We start from the raw sequence: 24,958 nt of genomic DNA on the forward strand, positions 1-24,958 counted from the left end.
ATATCGTAACAGTTTATGCAGACTTTGCCAGTTTGTTGTTTCCCCATTATGACCAGGATAGTTCTTCAAAATGACTAGGCTACTCCCAATGTGATGTGAGCTCATCTGTGACTGTGAGCGCTAGAGTCGTGGAGAGATTGTGTGCGCCGTGCTGTTCTATGGTTCCAAATATATCCCCGTCCATATGTCGAAATGATTGAACACTTCATATTATTGCTATTCAAATACATAGAGCCTACTACTGTATTCACAAACAACACTGTCAGACAAACGCTACACATCTCCTACCACGTGACTGCCAGTGCTTTCTAATCCCATTGAGTGTCCTCATAAAGGAGCCTTTCATGTTTTTCTTTTGGTTACACCCCGTTTTCTCATCATCTCAAAACACGATTATGTTTGGAGTTATCGGGTTCTATTCGGTTATATTTGCCTGCATAAGGTATGAGTTAGGCTATTCTTCCGTTATGCCATCATCATCGTCATAAATGCGTGGTTCAGCTTTCGTGAGCGTTCTGTTTCACAGAGCTACTTGTAGGGAAAGCCTGTCCCATTTTTTGACGTCATGGGGTACGCTAGAAAGAACTTGAACTGCACGGGTAAGGGAAAAACATGTCCTTGTGAAATACAAAAGTGCGCTTGCGCAAGAGGAGGGAAAACGGAATTTGAATAAATTGTTAAATCTGTTTATATTTGAAGATGGGGGGTAGGGCAGGCCTCGAATTGGGGTAGATTCTGTGGGGGTTGGGCCCCAAATAGTGCGCAGTAAATACGTCTTATAGCAAACAACATTCATTTACAATTATAGCCTACAATCATCACAAGTTAAATCACGATTCAAACACAATAGGCTTCCCGCATTATTACTGAAGATGAAAATGCAGACGTTAGCCTACCAGTTGGTAAACAAATCTTGTTTCAAGGGTTTTAGTTAATGCAAATAAAGTTGTTTAGCATGATTACTTATTTTCATTCATTTTAGTTTGATAGCCTATATGATTTAATATTTGCGAAGTAGCCAACATACAATTCATATTTGATGAGACTCCTCAGTTTATAAACTACTACAAGGTTTTTCAAACTATTTCTCGCTGTAGTGGGCCATACATACATTGTCAACGGTCAGCAGCACTCAGCAAATGCACGCTTAAACCGATGGATATAGTGCTGTTATTCCATTTGGCAGCCTGACTAGCATGCTGTATGACGATACTTTCGCGCCAGCTTATGTCCTCATTTGACTCACTCTCTTGGCTTACTTTTTAGTAGTTGCTAGTTTGATAGTTCTCACGTTGTGATCCCATTTAAGTGGCACTTTCATACCCACAGGCGAATGTTTCCCCCAATTGCACCTTCTTTTAAAAAGCACCAAGGCTACAGTCGGTAACTTTTCCTGTCCTTCCTGTCCTATCGCCCCAGAAACAAGATGCTAAGATGGCGCCTTCCTCAGTGTCAAGTTCAAGTAAAGTGCCGAGTCTCACAGACTCGAAGACAAATAAAATGTATATATGATCTTAGCAGAGAGTAATACAACAATGACAAAGAATGATAAACGTCGCAGTCTGTTACTTTTTTATTTATTTTATTTCAGTCAAAATGTATGTTCACATTTCTTCATAAATAGTTGGTAAAACAAACAAACCAACAAACAATAGTCTACTTTAAAAAGTATAAGGAACCTTTGCCTCTCTCCGCTAAATAACAAATAGGCTCGCTGTTGTATCATCTTTTGCCTCGATTGTGGCACAGTGACACAGTTCATCAGTAAAACATTTTGCTTTTCAGGAATAACTTGGTGCGTGACCCATTTCTCCCAGAAAGTGTTACAACATCACATTCTAGCTGCGTTTATACATCAAAAAATTTGCTTTGACAGGACATGGGGCATACGGGTTGTGGGAATAAGAAAAAAAGTTTTTCTTTTAAATTGATGTATAGAAAATAGTATATAAAACATATATTCCTTAAATTATTTAAATAAACGTATTTTATTTATCACTGTCACTTACGAGGTACTGTTTTTACATTTTGTAGTGCTGGTGGTCTGAAATCGTTCTCATAAGCACAATATATTTTGTGGTATGCATAAGATTCAATTCTTGAAAATAGGTTACAATGCAATGCTGTAACTCTTTGTGCCACTGAACATATTTTCCCCAACCCACATATATCTATTAGTGTTCCCAGACTAAATTTTGTTCACACAAAAATGTTTTCTCGACAGCTTATTCACACAAAACAAGCAAATGTGTAATCAAACTTCTCTATATGCAACACCACAGTACTTATAACAAATAACACGCTTAGTTTCACAGAATAATTACATTTAAAACAATGCAAGCTGACAGACAAAAACACTTTTATTTTGAAGATACTGTGTTGTGACAGTTCCATTGTTGCCGATGCACACATTTTAACAGAGGCCTACTTGCACAAAGACATTTTTGGAACTATAAAGGACTGCCATACTGGCTCATATGTTTGGGTATTTGACCCGAATTTGAAATACTTGGAATTCATGAATGAACTAGGTATAACATCTGTAAATGCGACGGGTGCAATAGCTGATGGATCGTTCGAATGTGTACTGAAATTATGCTACAGTTGAGCTCTATTCTCTGATTCTATCGAAGTAAAATGTACAAAAAAGTTAATTTGACTATAGGGATATGGACAGAACCGTTTTATATAGTTTGCCAACTCACTTGAAAACAATTCAGATTTACAGAATTGATGATTCACATGTCAATGGTCTCACAAGCTAAACAATAAGTGATGGAAAAATGGGCATCATATAGACAAATTCATCATATTTATATAGATGATATCTTGGATCCAAATAAGACACATATATTGCTTAAAAAAAGATACAATCGCAATATTGGCGCTTTAGAGTTGATCACTTTGTTCAATGTTAAGATGGTTATGACCCAAATCTGTACAGTCTTGTTAGAAAACATTTCCATAAATATCTTTAAGTTTCAGAACTTATACCCATAATTAAATTACAAATTGATAAATATGGCAGCATGGATATGTATTTACAACGTTATTAACAAAAGGCAACGTTATATTCAACGGTAACAATCGTAACCTAATACCACATTTCTCCACCTGAAAACGGACATTGACAACAGATTCGACCCCATCAAACAAGGAAATACATTCACGAGTATATATTTATTTATGATTTATTTTTTGTTCAAGTTCAAGACAAAGACTTTGGCACGTTTCTTAAGACTGTCTGAAGTTTTAACAATCAATTGAAAGGCGACTGTAGTATGTCACCATTATATAAAACACCGTGAAATATTATTCCTTTTTCTTTATTTTTAAATACAATTTTGAGAAAATACATAAAATGAAAAATAAAATAATCATTTGATATCTGTAAACTAAAAAAGGGAAAAAAACGTTTTATTTATTCTTAGAAAGTATTATCTCATTATTTATGATTTATTTGTTTTCTTCGAACTCTGGAATAAAAGTCAAACCCCAATCCTGAGAAAGGACGAGGCCTGCTACTGCTGGCTTACTCTCATCTCCTCGTGTTGTTCCAATCCAATTTTGTGTACACCTTGGTGTGAGTTTTTAAGGTTTTAATCTTGGTCCACATTGAGAGCCTGGTTATGACTTCAAACATACCATTCATTAAAGTTGGGTGGCAGTCCATCGCTGTGCCCCGACGTGTTTTGCACGGCTGACGGTGGTGTTTTTGTTGGGTCTTCAGTGTTCGCTGATACCAGAACTGGTGGTGTGGACGACTCATATCCAGAACTTGCTGCTGGAGACGACTCAGAACCTTGAGACTCGTGTACCTGTAATAATAATACAATAAAACAAAAGGAGTTGCTATGATATATTTGTATGTCTATAGGCCCTATAGCATAAAGAATGAACGTTGAATATGTTGCACACACTCAATACGAGTCAACTCAGCTTAAGTCAATACACCTTACCCTTTGATCTATCAAATTGCTAATGCATTGCTGCGCTATTTCCTTCTCCAATTTAGCCCACAAGTAGTAGCCTAATGTTTGGGAAATAAATATGCATTCTATTACATTCCAAACCAGTGAGATAGCAGATACAGTGATACTGTTTGGGCGCTGATTCTTTGATTAGCCCTTGGTCAAGGGAGAGTATTGTGTTTGTGTGTTTAAGGTGAAATGAACACGTTAATTACCTTCATGTGTTTCCTGAGAGAGCTGGGGTGCGTGTAGGACTTGTCGCACACTTTGCAGATGTAAGGCTTATCCGAAGTGTGCACGTGCATGTGCTTTTTCCTGTCACTGCTGTTGGCGAAGCGTCTGTCGCAGCCGTCGAATTCACACTTGAACGGCTTCTCACCTGCAAGATGGAATAAGCACAATTCATTAACCCCTGTACACAGTGGATTGATAAGCCTACCCTCCCGACATATGCCTGCCTATGCAAGATATAATAGGGATGCTGGCTTGATTCACCATCGATGAAGTCTTCCCTGTGAATAACAATAGTGCTCTGTGAATAGCAACAGTAAGCATGATATGTTCAATACAGGCCTACATTTGTTAGGTTACACATCAACGGCAACAAATATGGACCAGTGAATGCTATTATAGGCATGTTTGATGTAGTATATAGACTTTGATATTACTGTTGTGTGCTTTGCCGTAGTGTGTTTAAATAGGCTACAGTGTTAAAACCCACTGCTGCACTGATTTGAATAGGATGGAGTAGCACATAGGCTAGCCTAGTAAACAAGGACTAGCGGACCAGACTCACAAAACCACACTGAGGGGTGTCTGTCTAAATGTGGGCCTAGTTAAGCTAATTCGCTCACACTTTAGTTTGGGGGAAGTATGTGTCTGTCTCTCCCTTAATACACACAATGTAACTTGATCAACACCTCGATAGCGTGCAAGAATAGCATCTCCAATCGAGAAATATGTCCACACAATACAACTTCAACATATGCACGTTTGGTATTGAGATGTGAATTAGGTTATCCCGAGCGTTCAACAAATGCAATTTTCAGTGCGTATAATCCTATTTTATTTCCGTTCCAACATATTGCTTATCCCATCCTAAAATACAAACCAAATTGCGGCCTTCACTTGTTCTTGGATTACTCTATAAAATGCAACAATCTCTCAACAATATTTGCCTCGGTCTATTATTTTCCCCATGCACAATGGGGGAACAGGCCTATGAATAGGCATCTTTAAACGTGTGGCTGTTGTTTGTCAGCAAACTTGACGAAAGTAATTACCTGTGTGTGTTCGTTTGTGAATTTTTAAATTTTCCGACCTGGCGAAAATTTTCCCACAGCCAGGGAATGGACAGGGGAATGGTTTCTCTCCAGTGTGCACTCGAATGTGGTTCACAAGTTTGTACTTGGCCTTAAATGATTTCCCCTCTCTCGGGCAATCCTCCCAGAAGCAAATGTGGTTACTTTGCTCGGGGCCGCCAACGTGTTCCATGGAGACGTGCGTCACCATCTCGTGCATTGTGCTGAAAGTCCTTTCGCAAGTCTTTTTGGGTCGGTTCATCTGGTTCTCATCTATCCATTTACAGGACATTTCTTGCTTTATGGGTTGCCTCATGTATCTAAAGAAGGCCCCAGGACCGTGGTGTGTCGGCACATTCATCCCCATATTCATCCCCATTGGATGGTTGTAGTTGTGGAGCTGAGCGCCATAGGGGTCCGTCCGAGGGCTTGCGACCGGACGGTACGGATCGGGTCTTCCAAAAATGTCCCCGCGTAAACCAAGATGCATTTGACTGTTGACTACATGTCCGCTTGGGGAAGTGTGGCTCACGCCCTGGTCGTGGAGCCCTGAAAACAACAGATGTCCAGGGTTATCGGAGATTCCAGGAGGTCCATGCAGGCTCCCAGCAGAAGCGGCAAAGATCCCATGCTGGGCACTCGATGCAGCAGACTCTCCAACGCCACGGTTTCTGAATAGAAAGTCCCGGGTTGAATTGAACGGTCCCCCGCCGTACGAACCCACCTGTCCGCTGTGATGGTGTCCCAGGGCAGCAGCATATCCACTGGCTTGCGGGGTAAAAGCTGAAGTCTGGCTGGAGGTTATATCGTGAGCCACTGGGCTGAGTTTGAAAGCTGCGGAGTGGGATGAATCAGCGAAGGGATTGAGCCCCAACCCGGGGTCTCTGTTCCCTATCTCATGGTGCCGCGGTGTTCCGAAACCCCCCACTCCTAGCGATGGGAACTGCGGACCGCTGTCAAGGAGCATAGTCATTGGGCTCAAACGAACTTAGAAAACGAAATAAAAGAAAAATTGAACTGAAACCCCAGGTTAGTGGAGCTCACTCAAACCGCGGATAACGGGAACCCGATTTCAGTGCGTTGAAACGTAGAATAAGATTTGTTTTACTGTAAAAACACCAAAACAACGAAAAAACAATCCTTCGCTTACAGAGCGAGGAGAAAACTCCAGTAACTGGGATCCGTGAGAAAGAGGATCAAACTTCCCCCCCTTTCCAGACGAATGATGTCCTTGGACTGATAAAGTCAATCACTCACTCCCTGCACATAAATGAACTCGGGAGGCAGTGCTACGACGCCCAATGAGAACCCAGCTACCCATTTGGCACGTGACGCCAAAGAAGAGAGTTAATTGGCTAGATGTCTGTTGATTGGCACTGTTTGCTATTGAAAATGGCAGTTCGTCTCAATGGTTTAATTTGATTGGTTAGTGCAGGCATTATTTTTCAGGTAAGGCATCGGAGCACTCTCGCTTCAATACCATGAGCCTTATTTATTTTCCGTCTTATAACGCAGAAACGGTTGCAGAAGTTGGTATAACACCATTATAAGCTGTAAATATTAAACCAGAGGCCAATAGTCATTGCAAATGTTTGTTGTAGATATGCCCGTAGGCTATGAAATGAAACAAAGTTACTGAAAATGGGTTCTCGCAACATTAGGAAAAAGTATACCATTATCCAAACTTCAGATAATGACCAAGGCCTTTATTTTTTATTAATGTTGAAGAATTCAGGCATACCACGAGCATGCTGTTTTACCAACAAACACAATTCAGCTTCTATGCAAAAACATAACACTTTAATTGGTGCATTTTGGTGGGGACATCATTTTGTAATCGTTTGGTTATAGCCTGCCTAGATGTCTGAATAGTTTATTTTTAAATACATGTGTAACACGACATAATTAATGTTTACTAATGTTAATTTTTATCTTTCTATCTATCTATCTATCTATCTATCTATCTATCTATCTATCTATCTATCTATCTTTTTATCTGAGCATTTAGTCTCTTATTAACTGAGAACATGAATGTAGTTGGCAGAGATCCGAAATGTGGCTTTCTTGAAGCCGCTTGAGAAAGGAGGGGGTCGTTTTTTTGCCAAGCTCTATTGGGTGTAAGACGCAGGAATAAAAGACAGAAAGAAAGATGGCAGTAATTGTAATATCCTGAGATTTTTTGCTTATCCAAAAATTCGTGCCATTGAGCGAGTTTCACAGGGTTGCCGCTGACTCGCTGCAGGACACATAAAATCTGATCAAGTTCAGAGACGCGTTGAGTGCTTCAAGCGGCGCTTTATAACTCCAATCCTTTCACATCCCTTTCCCCTCAATCTGTCCCAGGAAGGAGCTCACATTCTTTATTTTAGACATCTGAAAAAAGAAAAAGAGAAAAATCTTCAAATCAGTCCTTCAGTCTGCTTTCGCCCTCCTCCCCGCAATCATTCCCACAACATATTCCTCTTCGAGAAAAAGTATTTTAAATTGAAAGGTGAGTTTTTTTTATTTATGTAATATTTAAATTGTTAAGGTTACCTTTCTTTTGAAGGAAAGCAACCGTGGAGTAATTGTACGGATGCTGTGGGGGTGTGTGAATCTGTGCTTTCGTTGAAAGTCAGCTCGGGACACTTGTTTATGATATTCAGAACTTCTTTTGGGGGGGTAACTTTTTTAAGATACATGTTCTTCATTTACTCCTATCAGTCATCTTGCTTCATCAAAGTTAAACGTGTGTGCTTCTTCTAGAACAGATAGATCTCAGCTGCGTTCCTAAACTCAACAACAACATTTTTTTACGGAAAATGGCATGATTCCCTCTCTATCGTGCGCTCCCTCCCTCCTCACACACTCTCTCTCTCTCACTCTCTCTCTCACTCACTTACTCACTCACTCACTCACTCACTCACTCACTCACTCACTCACTCGCACGCACTCACACACACAAACCCTCTTTTACTTTCTCATCTCTCTCTCTCTCTCTCTCTCTCTCTCTCTCACACACACACACACACACACACACACACACACACACACACACACACACACACACACACACACACACACACACACACACACACACACACACACACACACACACACACACACACACACACACACACACACACACACACACACACACACACACTGTGTGAGAGAGGGAGCACATGAGTTAACTGTGAATAGCCTTGAAGCTTTAGAACATGAGATTTATGGAGACCTTTCTGAACTTTCACAAGTGACAGGCAGTTAAGTTTTCTTAACTTTTCCTCTTCGATATTTTATTGACTTGTTGAAACGAAAGGACTCTGTAAGGTTATTATATGTGGTATGTTCACAGTGAGGGTGTTACTATAAAATGATTAACGATGAGAAGCACGTGCACACTTGTCTCTGCAACGGAACACACAATTCAATTCTATTAGCAACCAACTTTTCTGCAGTATCAGGAGTCTCGGAGTTCAGACTATGGCAAGATAGGTTCACCGACCTTTGGCCTCCTAAGGCCTCATGTGTTGTTACAGGTTACTGTCTTCACCAAATAATCAAAAGCAACTGTTGCTCGCCGAGGAGAGCCAAACACATAATGTGATGTAAAAAAACACCTACAGGTACGCCTACACTCGAATGTTCTTGAATTTCAGACGAGTACATTGAGTCAGATGCGAGCATTATCTACAACTTTCCACAGCACCACATCAAACGCTAGTTTATTTATATTACATTAACTTATAGGAAAATACTATAGCCTAGTTGTGTCCAACATCACCTTCCATAACCTATCTGGTTGTAACATAAACAAGAACAACAAATTGTGTTGATGTAACAAACTGAAGATCACATACTGGACTTACTATCACGATATAAACATTTTAAAAAATACAATCACTTCCGACGCTCCTTTTAGAACTATCAAAGCGTAGGCCTCTCAGATGTCACTAATATTATACAATATAATGAATTGTTTTGGTATACAAAAATATTTAGAGAATCGTTGAATAGGACTGCAAAGGTAACCTACCACTTTTGCCTATCTCCAAATTAAATTAGGAGGATAATTTTTAAAAAATACCTAAAGTTGTTTCTGTTGCAATTATAACGGTCTAGGTCCTGATACTGAAAACTAGGCCTGTGTCTTTTGCCCTCGATATATTGTTTCTCAACACTGTCGGTCTGTATTGCCAGTATAGGCCTAACATTTTTATTTGGATGAACGTATAAAATCTTATTTTTTTGCTGACAAAATGTATTCTCGTCTCCTCGTTTGCATTGATGGTGCAGCCAAACACTCATTTTTAAAATTTAGAAACTGTCATGAATGGAGTTATTTTGCTTTCGTTTGATTGCTTGAGTACAAACTGATATGCTATCTCTTCATGATTGTACACCGATACTTGTTCAACAATCAACCACAGACAGTGGAATGTCCCAATCTGAATTGTAAATAACTTATGCCTATTTATTGCTTGCTATGCATTACTTAAGTGTTATATTTTCCAAGGTAATTCATGTAGTTTTAGCGAGGAAATCATTTTTGGTAGATGGTTGAAAGCTCATAATTTTTCTCCTGAGCATGCGCATGAGCTTATCAGAAACACTATTCTGGTAGTCTAATATTTATAAAGACTATTGTTTAGCTATACAAATCGCTCTCTTGAGTTGATAATAACACAATTGCCTTGATAATGAACAATTAATTAGTCTTGCGATTCAAAGTTCCTGCAGAAAATATACCTATATTATCAAATTTACCTGGATGTTTACGACACAAACTGTGAGATAGGCCTAATGCACTTTTCTTATCAACATTATCAATGAAAACTATATTGGACATGGTAAACAAATGATTGGATAGCTCACATTTGAAATATTTTACAAACTATTAAAGTTCCAGGTTAATGTAGATGTCTGTCCCTTAATAGCATGGTTGGGCCTCTCTCAGAGGTGTAGCGGTGCCTGAGCTGAAGCCGCGCGTGCAGTAGCCCACGACAAGTTTATTGAGGAAACTTTCCTGCTCAACAGTTAACCCAATAGTCACCAAACAAAAATATTCTATTTCATTCACCATCAATGTTAACAAATTCAATCCTAATCGAATATATACATATATATATGTGTTTGTGTGTGTACATTTGTAAAACTACTGAATCTCTTGCTGAATTGAATCACAGGATAAAGATGATTTATTGCATGATCGACAGTAATTGAGTTAGTCTTTTATTCTCCACATGAAGAAGTTCGAATGAAATGGGTAAATGCTGTTTAATAGACTAGTAAATTAATGGGCTACTGCTATGTTGTGTTGATGTATTGTTTTTTTGTAATTGATTGCAATATCTGTAGGATTATAGATGCACTCATGTTTCAACCAATCTTGTTTTAGGTATGCATTTGGGTATGATTATGAAAACATTAGTAGCTGTTGCAAGTTTTGATACAAGGTGTTATTGGAAAATATTGTCTAAAATATACTTTGTGAATAGATTTGTGCTCAGCTTCTGGGAAAGGCTTATCTTTTCACCTCTAAAATCAGCAGAGCGAAAAAAACAAGAGAGAGGGTGATATTTCACTTGTCAAAATTGAACTGATCCCTACATCTTTTCTTAGAACAGATTGGACAATACACAATGCCTATATCCCATGGGACTATAACAAATGGGTATACATGTTCATGTGCTCATATACATATTTAAAACACCTTAACCTAAGGTCCATTTTGGGATTCTGTCTGTACTTTATGGTTAGAAAGAAATGAGATCTTAGAAACTTTGTGGCTTTTGTTTGGCTTTGTGTAAGTTGTTTACCGTCCCATCTGGAACACATTATATCACCTGACCACTGTTTGTCCATGTTAAAGACACAAGTACCCCTTCTGCTACTCAGAGGCAGCCAAGGTCATAAAGGTCATGTACGATACGGAGGAGGAATACAGTACAAATCTGCCGGATCTCTCCCTGCATTAGCCATTATGTGGGATGGAGTGCCTCAATTGTTTCCTGCAATTTTTGGGGGACTAGTTTTGAAGTTACATAGATGCACCCTTTGCTCAAAAATTCACCTATTTGTATTAATCAGTCATCATCTTTCAGGGTTCGCAACCCGTCCACTGCTAATCATATGTTCTACTCAGCTGTTAATATTGGAAAGGCACGTTTCAAACATGATAGTTCAAGAAGTAACTGTCCACTCTTTGGTGTTCGTGGTCAGTTCATGGGTTGGAACAAGTGAGTCTACTGCAAGTTTAAGATATACACCATTGACGCTCTGTTGGCTTTTTAATTACATCTTTGATGTGGTTTATCAATATGACTAATTGACTCCTCGCTGTGATGTATTGGAACATCTGTCTGCAAATGGCCTCACCTCGAACCTCTTAATTCATCTAAATTTCATAAAGTCATGACAAGAGTGCAGTGCCAGTGAATAGTCTCATCCATTATCACATTATTCACACACACACACACACACACACACACACACACACACACACACACACACACACACACACACACACACACACACACACACACACACACACACACACACACACACAGATTAACACACACAGATTAACACACAGACACACATTAATACACTCACACAGGCACAAACACAGATACACACACACACACACACACACACACACAGAGAATACACACAGAGACACACACAGATATACACAGACACATGCATACGGGTACACACGCAGATACACACACACACACACACACACAGATAAACACAGGGTTACACACACATGCGGATACACGGATACACTCTACCATTTATCAGAGAGTCAAAATGGTGTAAATCACCAAAAATGGTGACCTATGAACTGATATTGCGAGGTTCTTTTTCATGTGCTCATTTTCAACCTTGGCTGAATTTAAATGGGTGCATATCAAATACATAAAGTCCCCGATGGCTCCTGTGCATTTTTTTCTCTCTATTACAGTGTAACAAAGAGCCTGAGCATAGTTGTTTGTCACTTATTTGGGTATGATTCCTGTTAATTTACCATATAGGACGAGGTAATAACAGGTCATGAACAATGCCGTGCAATTTACTGTGTGCTGAACAGAGGGCCCTTTCTAACATGGGCAATGGGTGCCATTTTAAACTGCATTCGATCATCGCAGACACATTGACAAAGCTAAATAGAGCTAAGTCTAGGTAAAATCCATTAGGTTATTGCACTGATATTCAACTACTGTCATAATATTGTCCTCATAATATATACTTCTAGATGAACAGCCATTTACAGCATTTTTGTGATCTTTGAAGCCTGAGTGCATTTTGATTCTGCTGTGGCTATAGGCTACAACTCAGGCCTCATAAACCACTGTTTACATCAGGTTCTGCTATTCTATCGCTGTGTGTCTTGAATGTGAAGTGTGACACTTGATTGTGATCGTGTGTATCATTTCATGTAGGCCTGTTAGCCTGACATGTATCATTCTACATTGAATGCAATCAATATTGTTAGTGTGACACTACTTGTTTGTGTTGATTAGTCACAACTTAGCTGTAAACTGTATGTCTTGAGTTAGCAGTCAAAGCTATTACACATGCATACTGTACAGTTTTGCGTTTCTGGGTACTATATAACAAATCATTTTCAAGAAAAACGACTAACATCCTATCAACATTCCAAATGCCCCATAACAAGTGCACATGATCTGTAGGCTACCACTGTACTACATTTAATCACACTAATAAATATTGTACTGTGCAGTATGTTTCAGTTTATTGATGACAAAGGCATTCATGTGGATTGTGCATGTGTATAGTGTATTAGGGAAACATGAATATCCTGCTTTAAGCAAGTCTGCAGAATTGTCTACTTCATAAGCTGGAATGACTCACTTCATTTTGACAGTAGCCTATATCACTTCGCTGCAATGTTTTATTTATTTATTTTAGTGTCTATACTCATTTTGCTTCTATTTTTATGCATAAATGTTCTTCTTCTTCTTCTTCTTCACAAAACACCAGACATAAACCGCCAAGCACCACCAATGTTATTTTGGCTTTAAATAGGCTAGCTACATATTTGGATTGATAAGTTTACGTGAAATGTTCAAGCACACAATGTAAAGATGTCTGGTTGTTTATGCGTTTGTTGCATGTTGCTATTATTATAAGGAAGTCAGGCGATATGCAATGTCAATATTCAATAAATAGACAGCGGATCTGAGAGATTGTGTGCCTCAACGAAAGGTGATGCAGAGACAGGTGGCAATGGGGCGTAACTGATCATAAAAGTTAGTTTTTACCAGATTTGTTGATCTACTTTTTGTTTTTACAATTTATTTCAGGAACGAAGACATACCCTAAAACCTCGAAACCCCGTTGTAGACTATTTCATAGGCTACGTATTACTATGCTAGTGACTAAAACGTGAAGTTTTTCTACATTTTTGTTCGGAAATGCGCCAGGTTAAAGGCCGACTAACATGAGCATGCATTACAATAATTACCGAGTTTGACCAATGGTGTTTGTCTATGTTACGGCACTTTATGTCAAGTGGGCCTCTCACTCCTTTTGTCTGGGCCTCGTCCCTTGAGTGTGACGTCAGAACAACAATGTTGAAACTGGACTTTGAAAGTTAGAGGACAATACAGTCTTGAGAAATAATAGTTGACTAATTAAATCTACATTCAATGTGCACCTCTGCATCAAAACTAATCACGGCTTAAAGGAAAATAGAGGCCTACTATAAACAAACGAAGACGCATGGGCTATTAATTTGGGAACATTGGTTTATTGGCCTGTATAATTTACAACTTAAACCCACTAAATACAACTCTAATCCTTTGGCAGGATAAATTACTGTTTGAAATGTGTTTGCCAGACAGATGAGTTGTTGCAGCATCGCTGCATAGCCTGTGTTGTATCGCTGCAGCCTTTGGAGAGATACTTTTCACAATAGTCATTCTTCACTGTTCTTTAAAAATTTTTTTTTTTACAAGTGACAGATTGGACTTGTTTTGAACACCTACAAATAATTGTACATCACATATTGTTCCCATGATGGTAACCTACATGCATAAGACATGACAGAGTGCATACCCTTAAGGCGTTAGGATAGCCTATATGAATTGCTATGACAGCAGTTACAGTTTAACTTAGTTGTGTGTCTAGATATGAAGAAGGTTGACTTTGCTAAACATGCTCGTTAAAACAGGTGCTGCAGCACGACGTGAGAAAATCCAATCGGTGTGTAAGAGTTGTCAGCGAAATTGAGAAGTAGACTGGCAATAATGGAAGAAAATGAGCGGTTTATGGAAAGCCATTGGAAAGTCAATGTATGCCTATTCGAATATCAATAAATACATTTTGACGTTTCTTCTCTCCAAAATACTTAGTAAAAATCCGTACGCATATTGTCTGTTTGTTTTGATAGTGTTGTTGCCCTTTTGCCTTGAGGATATGAGCTTGTACCCCACCATTCATGTACCCATGTTTTAAAGTTGCTTAATTATTTTGTTTAGTTAAATATAGTTGTTTTTGTACGCCAAATGTATTGATATGTGATTGCTTTTGGTCTTTTTAGGGTATAGGGCTTACCCTCCTCTGTTTTTGTCTGCAGCCTTACCCCACTTGGTCAGGACTTTGAAAAACGGAAACGTAAAGGCACTGTGCAGTCAAAAACGTGATCTTTCTGTGTTTTATATATATTTCCACACTATGAGTTTGGAATAATACTGTGAAATTGTGAAAATTATGATAATGCCTTTTTAGTGTAAGAGATGTCTGAAAAGACCGCCTGAAATTTCAGGCTGTTTTGGTGGGAGTTTTGGCCTGTCTGGTGACATCACCAGGTGGTAAATTAGTTAATAGACCAATAACAAAGAGAGTTCCAAACCTCTCTGCCAATAACAGCTAGTTTTATCCTTCCCACTAAGACCACTCCCAGACAGTCCTAGCAAGAATTTTGCTTTAGAAATTGCTCTATGCTAAGATGCTATTTTTGTAAAACATTTTACCATTTTATATTAAAACAAACACAGTAAGGTACTTAATTGTTACCCAGAAATTATTTGATTTTGAAATAAAAACGGGTGCATTGGACCTTTAACTTAGAATGTATTTTTCTAACCTATTCCTTCGAGTAAAATAAAAATGGAATTAAATTAAAAGTTCTGACATTTGATACTTTAACATTGCATCTCAATATCGTAATTGTGTAGTCTATTAGACTTCCACAAAAAAAATGTCCAGCATTTGAAGACATTTATGACATTTACGTTAGACTTTTACAAATAGGCGGTTGTAATGTGGCGCCTAGAGTCAAAGAGACACCAATATTTGGCAGTGTAGCCTATACCGCGGCACATTTCAAAGCATTTTCTATGAGATATTTGAAAACGGAGTCGTGCAGTGAACGCCTGCGTGTCCCTTTTAAAACAAACCCAGCGCCTGTCAATCATACCACATTCCAACCAATCCCAAAGCGCCATTTTTTTAAAGCAGATTTGCCTGCTGTGCTTTTATATTGCACCATGGCCTGTTTCGAAGCATTTTTACTACCACGGTTATTGCCACAAATCAAGAGGGCAAAGTGAACGGCATGGGAGTCACACCAACTTTAACGAACTTGAGTCTGGTTCTTGCTCCTGCGAAGTTCACGGCCAAGAATTTCACATACAGATGATAAACAGCAAAGAAAATGGAAACAATATTTCTAGGTAAATCTTGAGCACAGAATTGGTTGATTTTGCAAATTCACAACAAAACATGACAACTCTGTCGAGGTTTAGTGGTTGCCTTCTTTCTTGCGTCAACCCCGGGGAGAGCAATACTGAACCCAGCGTGGTGCTGCCACCTTTGGCAGGGGAGCACATAGGGCACCCCACTGGCAGTTCCTTAAAGCTCTGCCCCTCGCACAATTTGCGAGACTATCCCGAGACGAGGTACAGTGCATATGTTGACCATTCGGTTCCCCATTTTGCAGACTCTGGATACCCCAGCCACCGGTTAGAGCACAGCCCTAGGGGCATCATCATTGGAGCCAATCGTTCTGGAGCCGGCATGCCACCCGTCACTGATCAACTGGCATCAAGAAGTAACCAACATGGCGGGATTGGAAGGTACCGTGACCTGCCTAGCTATAGAGATAGCAGAAGCCACGCTTTTTTCACCGCTTATCACGAGCAGGCCCATGGCTCCTCCGACGCGACTCGAGACCTCTCTGGTCAAGTGATGTTGGGTCTACCTGGGGACCTCCTCACCCGGACGCACCCTTACGGCCAGAGCATCAGCGGCCCCAGGGGAAACAGCCAACAACTTGTCTCTCAGTTCCTGGGTCTCTACAAACCGCTGAACATGGCAATTCAACGTGGAGTGGGTGACGCTTTCCTGAGGTGCTCCAAACAGAACCTGAAGCATGAGCTTGTGTGTAAGTGGAGTGACAGCCAAGAGGGGACTGGGAAGCAGCCCTGCGCCAGAACTTTCGGGACTATGTATGAACTTGTCACCCATGTGACAGTGGAACATGTCGGAGGACCAGAGCACTCTCAATACGTGTGTCACTGGGAGAACTGTCCGAGGGACAGAAAGCCTTTCAAAGCGAAATACAAGTTGGTGAATCACGTCAGAGTCCACACAGGGGAAAAGCCCTTTCCCTGCCCTTTCCACGGCTGTGAAAAAGTTTTTGCAAGATCAGAGAACCTCAAGATTCACAAGAGGACACACACAGGTATGTAACTGAGTATCAATAATAATAATAATAATAATATTAATAGTAATAGGCTAACATAAAAGTTAGTAAAATACATTAAAAAAACAATAATTTAACTTGCCAAAACCTTGTATATTTTTGGGGGACTAAATTTACCCTCTGAGAAAATGTTGATAACCTAATTTAAATCATATTCGATATGTTTGTATTTTATCAAATTATATTATTATATAAATAGTTAGATTGTGAGAGTTAGATTGTGTTATAAAACTCAAACTTATCTCCCAAAGTATAATGGCATTATAGTAGCATTTTAAAGTGCACAAACATATTAGAAAAAGTTAGCTAAAACAATTATTTGAACAAACTTTTGATTGTTTTGAATGACAGTATAGGTCACTGTCTGCCATGCAAGATTTTATATGATTAAAATGTACATAGCCTATTATGATGATGATGATTATTATTATTATATTTTTGTCTGTGGATGTCATTATTTATGTTTTTGGTGGTGCTGTTGTTCTGGGTGTAGTTTCTGTAATATTGTGATGACTTTATAGCCAGCCTGTCGTGATTGTTGTTGGGGGGGGGGGGGGGGGGGGGGGGGAGCATGAGCTAGTGCTAATAGCGGGGCAGAAGACCTGTAGTACTACAGATACAAACTAGTAGTGTTCAGGCCCAGTTATGTGGGTGCTTCTCCCACTCATTCACTTAAATAAATAAATGAATGCCGGGACACCGGAGAGTTGTGACGTAGCTTTTACGCTTCGCACAGTTGCAGCCCAGTAGGGACGACTCCTCTCTGCGCGGGCGCAGGAACAACGCTGGAAGCGCTGAAGTAGAAAAACACAACATGCCAAGTAGGTTATGAGGTATAGACAACACAGTGCCTTTGTCGTCTGATCTCTGCTAAGTTTCACAGAGATCAACAGGATTTAAATGTTAAAATGTAGTTGACAATTAGCTAGTCGATAATTGAACACTGTTTATGTTGATCTTTTTTAATATTTTTTTTTTTATAAAAGAGTCAAATGCTTCCCTAAAGATAAATGTAATTTGGACTTAAATAAATTAAGAATTATGTCGTTGGTGGCCAGAGTTGTCTAAATCAACAATGAGAAAAATCATCAGTGGTAAACTTTTATGGTAAGAACCCTTAAATATTATACATGCCAAAAGCCACCTTCTAGCAAACATTGATGTTAAAATGTACGTGCCAAAATGTATTTCGAATGAATGATTATTATGGTGTCCATTTAATTGAATGGTACATGCAGATGCATGTATGGAAACAGTAACATATCACATTTCTAATAAATGTTCGTCTAGAAATAGTCAAACATATTTTATTAGAAAATCAATTATGGTTTGGTGGTACTTTTTGAGATGATAAAACCCATGCTGTTACAACATATTTTGCCATATAGGCTTAATCGAAATTTGAAGACTGGGTCTATACATACTCAGTCCTCTGTAGCAATATGACTTGTGATCTTCTGCCTTTTTAACTGGATATAAGACAGAATTGTTCAAACATAGTTTTAGCACATTAATAGGACTTGGGGAGATAGATGATGGGCCTATTTACTGCGGCCTTGGTCTCACTGTTGGGATGAATAATTTACGATATGAATAGAGTTTCACGGGTAGTGTAAACTTCTATGGGAATTATATCTTACACTTGTTGCCATATTGATTATCTTCATGATTATCATCATATCTCGACAGGTTAACTTTTCGACAGAAGTGTCAATTGAGATGTTTTTTTTTTTGGGGGGGGGGGGGTAGATCTTATAATATAACCCACGGTTTTCATTGAATGTTCATTACACTTTGTGCAATTCTACACGTTATTCGGGGTTTAGGCCTACAGTCGAAGTTAGTTTAAGATTAATATTTTAGACCCAAGGTTATGTAAGACAACACAATTGTGTTCAAACACGAAACATTGTAATGTAGGGATTCACGTGAATGGTTATTGCACATTGGCATTGCACAGGAAAAAAATGCACCCAAAACTAAAATCGACAGGACTTCAAATATGAACATTTTAGGAAAGTTTTGGAATTAGGCATATAGCCTATACACCACTTGCTCATAAACATAAAATGTTGATTATTTCGATCGTCACTGTCTTGTTTATGTGCAAATGTATAACAATATAACAACCCAGAGGTTGACAACACATTAGGCACCATATCGTAACAAGCGGTCATTTCTCTCTCTGCACGTTTAGGTGAAAAACCTTTTAAGTGTGAGTTCGAGGGCTGCAATCGGAGGTTTGCTAACAGCAGCGACAGAAAGAAGCATTCTCACGTGCACTCCAGTGATAAACCCTACATGTGCAAGGTCAGAGGGTGTGAGAAGTGTTACACCCACCCAAGTTCCCTCCGGAAGCACATGAAGCTCCACTGCAAGGACTACAGCGAGAAACGCAGCGATGGGCGCGAAGGGGACGGGGAGCACCTTGCAGAGGCCAGGTCACCCGAAGTAACGGATCAAGGCGAAACGGCCTCGTCCACCATCGTGACGCGCGCTCAACCCCTCACCTCCTCCCAACAGTCTCTATCCCCCGAGATTCAAAACGAGTCAAGTCTGAGGACACGTTTCCATCACACATTCGACAACAGTTTGGACTACTCCTCACATAGGTCAGATGGCCTCTTGGATCCATTGTTGATCCAGAGGAGCGGTTATAGACCTGAGCCCACCCAATACCCATGCAACCAAGCAGGCCACAGTTTCGCCCAGAGCTCCAGGACATTTAACACTGCCTCACCCTTTCAGAAAAGTATTGTCAATGGGTGGTATACGTGCCACAGTGGCGTGGACTCTTTCTCACCAAAGCAGTGTAATAACGACATATCATCCATTTGAGTCAGTCATGTCGCCTGAGTGACGTTGGCCTACAAAACGTGGGCCTATTTTTGTTATGACATCTGCTATTCTTGGATTATATATTATTGATTGTATTTTGTTGATGTTGTAGGCTATAAAGACATGTGCCATGTTGAAGTCATTATGTGTCGTAGTTTTGAAAACGTGCTAATATATATATATATACAGCGTTGCAGAATGCGTGACGGCAAGCTTTAACTGTTCCGTGACGCACAAACTCTACGTGCGTCTATGTGTGGTGGGCCTTGAGTTGTGTCACGTGTAAGAAACGTGCCTGTTTTAACACATGTGTAGGCTACAGTGACGTGTGTCCCCCTCCTTTTGGAGAATTAGAATAGGACATCATAAATACAAATGCTGCCTATCATTTGAATGATGCTTGCTATAGGATGAAGAAACTAAATGGATTTAACGGGATTGTCTATGTGTAAATGGCCTATATGTGAATATAGTAGCAAAAGTGTTATAAAAGGAACTATACATGTATTATTGCTTGGAAGGCTGAACCAGCATATGTAAAGGACAGGGTATTCATGGAATGTTACTGTATTGTATTGTGGGAATGCATAGAAAAGTGCATTACCCATGTCGTGTTCAATGTAAGGCAGAACTTGGAAATAAAATCTGAAATAAAACCTATTATTTCTCGTCAAGTTCAATGTTGAGGCCAAATAACAAGTGGACCAATTTATGCGTTCCTATGATTTGTAATTCAAATGTAATGTAATTCAAACACATATTGACTATAAGATCTACTACACTCATTTGTTAAATATAATGTTAAACATCAGATGAAAGGACGGTGTATTAGGCCAATACAGCTTTCAGCTGTTTTGCTTTCTTCCAAGAAGGATGAGTGGAGAAGCCTACAGTATGATCCCCTCTCCCCCTGCACCCCTTCCTCCTCAGAATACACTTGCATTCTTTGTTTCTGTGTGGATATTTTATGCATTTTTGTGTAAAATACGTTTTTTTTCGGGATCAGTTGAGAACACAATCCACGGCCTCCTTGATAAGAATTAAAATGTTTAATTAAAATTATACTGTACATACTGTAACATTAATTATGCATTCAATATTTCATTAAAGTGTCTCAATTCCCTTTGATCAGGCCGTGTGTGATTAAACCCAATGCATTCTCAAAGAAAATGTTCTCGTGCCACAGTGACGCAGACTCAACGCCCTTTGTTTATTTGTGCTAGATATTCGTGCATTCACTTTCAGGTTTCTTGGAATTGAATTGTCGTTTTATGAAATTCATTGCGTTATGTACAGGCCTACGCTGAATTCTGAGAATCTTGGTTTGACTAAAATAGCCAACCATGAGCTGCACAATGTGTTATACACATGCCCATACTGTAAATTAATTTGTAAAATCTTATTAGGAGTGCACACTTATGAAGACATGAATCAAAATTCAAACCAAATGCTTGAGCTCTTGACAGTTGACAGGCTTTATTTGATAAGCAGCAACTGACGTCAAATACGTGCGTATTTGCTACAGTCATAGCTTTGCCTCTAGTAAAGTTTGTCTGGCCCCTTTTGCAAGTCCATTTATCACACTATAGTTTTCTTAAAATGTCCATCAAGCTCTCCATCTCTCCATGCGCACCATGCAAAAGCACAACACACATTTTCAAGGTTGTAGGCCTATAGGTGAATGTTATCCATTCTTTGTGATTAACAACATTTTACTATTAATTCCTCATTTTTTCTAATAATTTGACCTCAAAATAAAAATGGCATCCGTTTTTTCGACACTCTTAAGATATAGTTTGATGTCTTTACAGTCTGGATATTTCTCTGGGGTTGGGTCTGGTAAACATCTTATATTGGCAATCTGTGTCAAACTTTGAAATGTGAGATTATTAGAACAGTTTGCTCATGTTTTGAAATATAATCTATATTTATTTGATTTGTGTAGCAAAACTAATGGCCCCGCCCGGACTCTGTTTATTAAGAAGACCTTTGGAACCATAGGTGAAATTCAATCAAAAGTGTACTGCAGAAGAATAGCATTATTCCTGTACAGGGAAAATACATGGTGTTGACAACAATTACTGTTTACTATATGCAGTTGACTTGTAAAGCAAAGTTTAATGTACTTTATCTTTTTGCCCTATGGTTTTGATCCCTGTATGCAATTGATACCCAGTTGTAAGTGCACAGATCTGCACCATTGTTTCTCTGTGGGAGTTTGCTATGCAGTTTTGGCTGAATTCCAGTTTTGGAGGTAGCCATTCAGATGTTTAATCTGACTCATATCGTAGTGTACTTGCATTGGTTTTAAATCAGTTTGTGAACAATTCATTCATTGATGTTTAGAGTGAGCCAGCCCTAGATATCCCTGATATAGATTGTTCTATTATTTGTTTCAAGTGTTGTTATAATATACCAATTTGTTATCTTTTTGTATAACCATGTGCGTGTGTGGCTATGGCTGCATTTAGACAGGCAGCCCAATTCTGATCTTTCACCCAATTATTAGCAAAAGAGCTGATCTGATTGGTCCAAATACCAATTAGTAGAAAAATATTAGATTTGGCTGCCTGTCTAACCAGCGTATGTTATTCCAGTATTAATAAGTCATCCATTCATCTGATAATGTTACAGTAACACAAACAGATCCTAGTACAGACATGACATTAACACAGACATATCCTGTAAGATATGTCAGTAACACAGACAGAACTAAATACAGATATTACAGTAACACAAACATATCCTGTCAGATATCACAGTAACACAGACATATCCTAGTACAGATATTACAGTTACACATAAATATATTACAGTAACACAGACATATCCTAGTACAGATATTACAGTAACACAGACACATCCTACTAGTACAGCACAACGTCCTACTGCCGTCCATCTCATACATCGCCTGTCTGTCTGCTGTGTCTGAACACAGTGCCACTAATGATCCGTAGTATATTACTGTTAAAACTACCCATTTCATCCCGAGATAGTTATTACTATAATATAACTCATTCATAGTTTACATACCCAATTCCCACTGTCAAAGATGGAGCCTCCGGCGCAAATCATTTCAGTCTACTTAAAAGGGAGAGGTTCTGGAAAAGCAGTGACCACCGAATTCAGCACAGCTAACTAGGCCGCATATTTGTGGCAGGCTGAAAACGATGCACGCAATAAATGTCCATGTCCACTTGTCTGACTGGAGGAAAGGGTTCAGTGTACAGTAGCCATACCACCTGATGGTGATCACACTCACAATGATGACCTCATTGCTGCTTCATTCACAACATAATCTAATCATACTACCTAACGATCTAGCTATTGCGCGGATGGATGTCTTTTACTGTTATGTGCAGTGAAAGACACGTGCAGGCAGTTTATAATTAAAGGAGACCATTTTGGTGTACCACACTATGCGCTTTTCTTATATTCAAAAGATAAGAAAGTCTGCCATTCCATACTTTTTCGTCACGCACTGTTCAGTTTCTTGGAATACTCTCTTCTATGTATAAGGGGGCAGCAACGTTTTAGATTAGTCGTCAACACGGATATGTTCGAGTGTGGCTAGTCGGGACAGTGTCTGACGATTTTGGGAAGATAGAACTATGCTACATGATTGTTTTCTGAATCATTTTCGGTCTCCCATGCATACTATTCTCTACCTCTGATGTGCAAATCTGGACTACAATATGATTGTGTTACTCTGAAAGTTTGATAGACCAGAAGTGTTTTCATTATTGTCACAGCGGATATCTTCATCGATTTCTCTAAAAGTAATGTTTCTCTGATGAAAGTGAACTAATATGGTGGCACATACTTTTTTCCCAAATAAAACTAAAACAAGTTCATTGTTGATTTTCTTCCTTCCACAATGCTCCTGTAATGATGATGTCATGGCCTACAGCGATGTCATGGTAACAGCTCAGACCGACTGACTGTCTGCTTTATGTTCTTAGTTACAGGATATTGAGGCCCATCACCTGCAGCCTCTTGATATCAATGGACATGGCTGCACAAGCTGTGTGTCCTATTATGTATTTGGCCGAGTTCTCCACCATCTAAACCATTCTTTCCTTGCCTGCTTTCACTCCAGCGCCCATCGCCGACAACGCCAGCTCAGCGCACAAAGTCTATTTCCTCACAAGGTGGCACTTTTCAGGATGCTGCAAAAGGTGATAAGCGTGTTAGGGCTTTCATGTAAACTGAAGTATGCTGTATTAGTGTATGTCATACACGATATTCATGAGGACGTCTCTTTAGACAAGGCAGGATGTTTTGATGGTGTATTTTGCGAACCCCACTGAGTTAGACCGCAGTTGGGTTTTTGCCCTCCCTGTCAGCCCAGGGAAATAAATAATGAGCATGTCAGAGACTCAAGCCATCTGTCTGAGAAGTCATCCACCAATCTCACCACAAGGATCCCCTTACTAATAAGCTGGCTAGTTTGAATTGCTTAACTTGAGACTGTTTGCTTTTCGAGAGAGTAGACATTTGATTGGGGATGCTATGATTTTTTTTATGTTGCCCTCTTTCAGAAAACACGTACAAAAAGTACTGTAATATTCAACGTGAGATGATAAAATTGTCAGAGCCTCAGATTGGAGAGGAGTAGAAGGCTCTCAACCAACGTGAGATGAGGTGCAATCCCAAAATAACATGAGCATTAGAATGGACCGAGAGTCGCACCTTATTCCTTCCAGAACCTCATAAGATCTGTTAAATCTGGTTCCCTGGGTTAAATGCTGAAGACACATTTTGGTTGAATGCATTCAGTGATGCAACTGACTAGGTATCCCCTTTCATTTCCCCTTCCTTTCATTTAGATGAACTTTATCAACAGCTGGTGTGTGTCATGCTTGCTTCATGAGTCAGCAGCCACTTGGCAAAGACGCCAGAACAACGTCGAGTTTGATTGATGTTTGATTGAGTTGTCAACAAACGTGAATACAATTCTCAAACAAAACCTTAAACCATATCGTTTAAGACCTGGGTTAAATTTATCCGAAAACTAGGTACGTTGATAACTTTATTTGATCAATTGAATCAAAAAGTTGCATCGATGCAACATGATAACATTGATATGTTATTGGTGAAATAATAAGGAAACGATGTTACCCAGAGAG

The 24,958-nt window shown here is 39.3% G+C and overlaps 2 protein-coding genes and 1 long non-coding RNA gene across 5 annotated transcripts in view; 2 read left to right on the top strand and 1 right to left on the bottom strand.

Annotated features, from left to right (window-relative positions):
• LOC135526330 (uncharacterized) overlaps positions 1–24,958 on the top strand; it is a 137,376-nt gene that overhangs the window by 78,303 nt on the left and 34,115 nt on the right. The window lies entirely within an intron of this gene.
• Positions 1,562–6,530, bottom strand: LOC135526327 (zinc finger protein ZIC 3-like). Its single transcript, XM_064954611.1, has 3 exons — positions 5,255–6,530; positions 4,187–4,350; positions 1,562–3,818 (listed from the first exon to the last, which is right to left on the bottom strand). Exons 1-3 carry the CDS (start codon positions 6,243–6,245, stop codon positions 3,636–3,638), a joined length of 1,338 nt encoding a protein of 445 aa, XP_064810683.1. The 5' UTR covers positions 6,246–6,530; the 3' UTR covers positions 1,562–3,635.
• Positions 7,622–23,681, top strand: LOC135526328 (zinc finger protein ZIC 4-like). Of its 3 annotated transcripts, none has more exons than XM_064954614.1 (3): positions 7,622–7,763; positions 16,227–16,970; positions 19,189–23,681. In XM_064954614.1, exons 2-3 carry the CDS (start codon positions 16,304–16,306, stop codon positions 19,827–19,829), a joined length of 1,308 nt encoding a protein of 435 aa, XP_064810686.1. In that variant the 5' UTR covers positions 7,622–7,763; positions 16,227–16,303; the 3' UTR covers positions 19,830–23,681. The 3 variants fall into 3 exon arrangements, with proteins under 3 accessions (XP_064810686.1, XP_064810685.1, XP_064810684.1); XM_064954613.1 differs by lacking the exon at positions 7,622–7,763 and adding an exon at positions 15,811–15,960; XM_064954612.1 differs by lacking the exon at positions 7,622–7,763 and having other exon boundaries at positions 15,968–16,970.

The sequence above is a fragment of the Oncorhynchus masou genome, chromosome 32, assembly GCF_036934945.1.
Source record: "Oncorhynchus masou masou isolate Uvic2021 chromosome 32, UVic_Omas_1.1, whole genome shotgun sequence".
Lineage (NCBI taxonomy): Eukaryota > Metazoa > Chordata > Actinopteri > Salmoniformes > Salmonidae > Oncorhynchus > Oncorhynchus masou.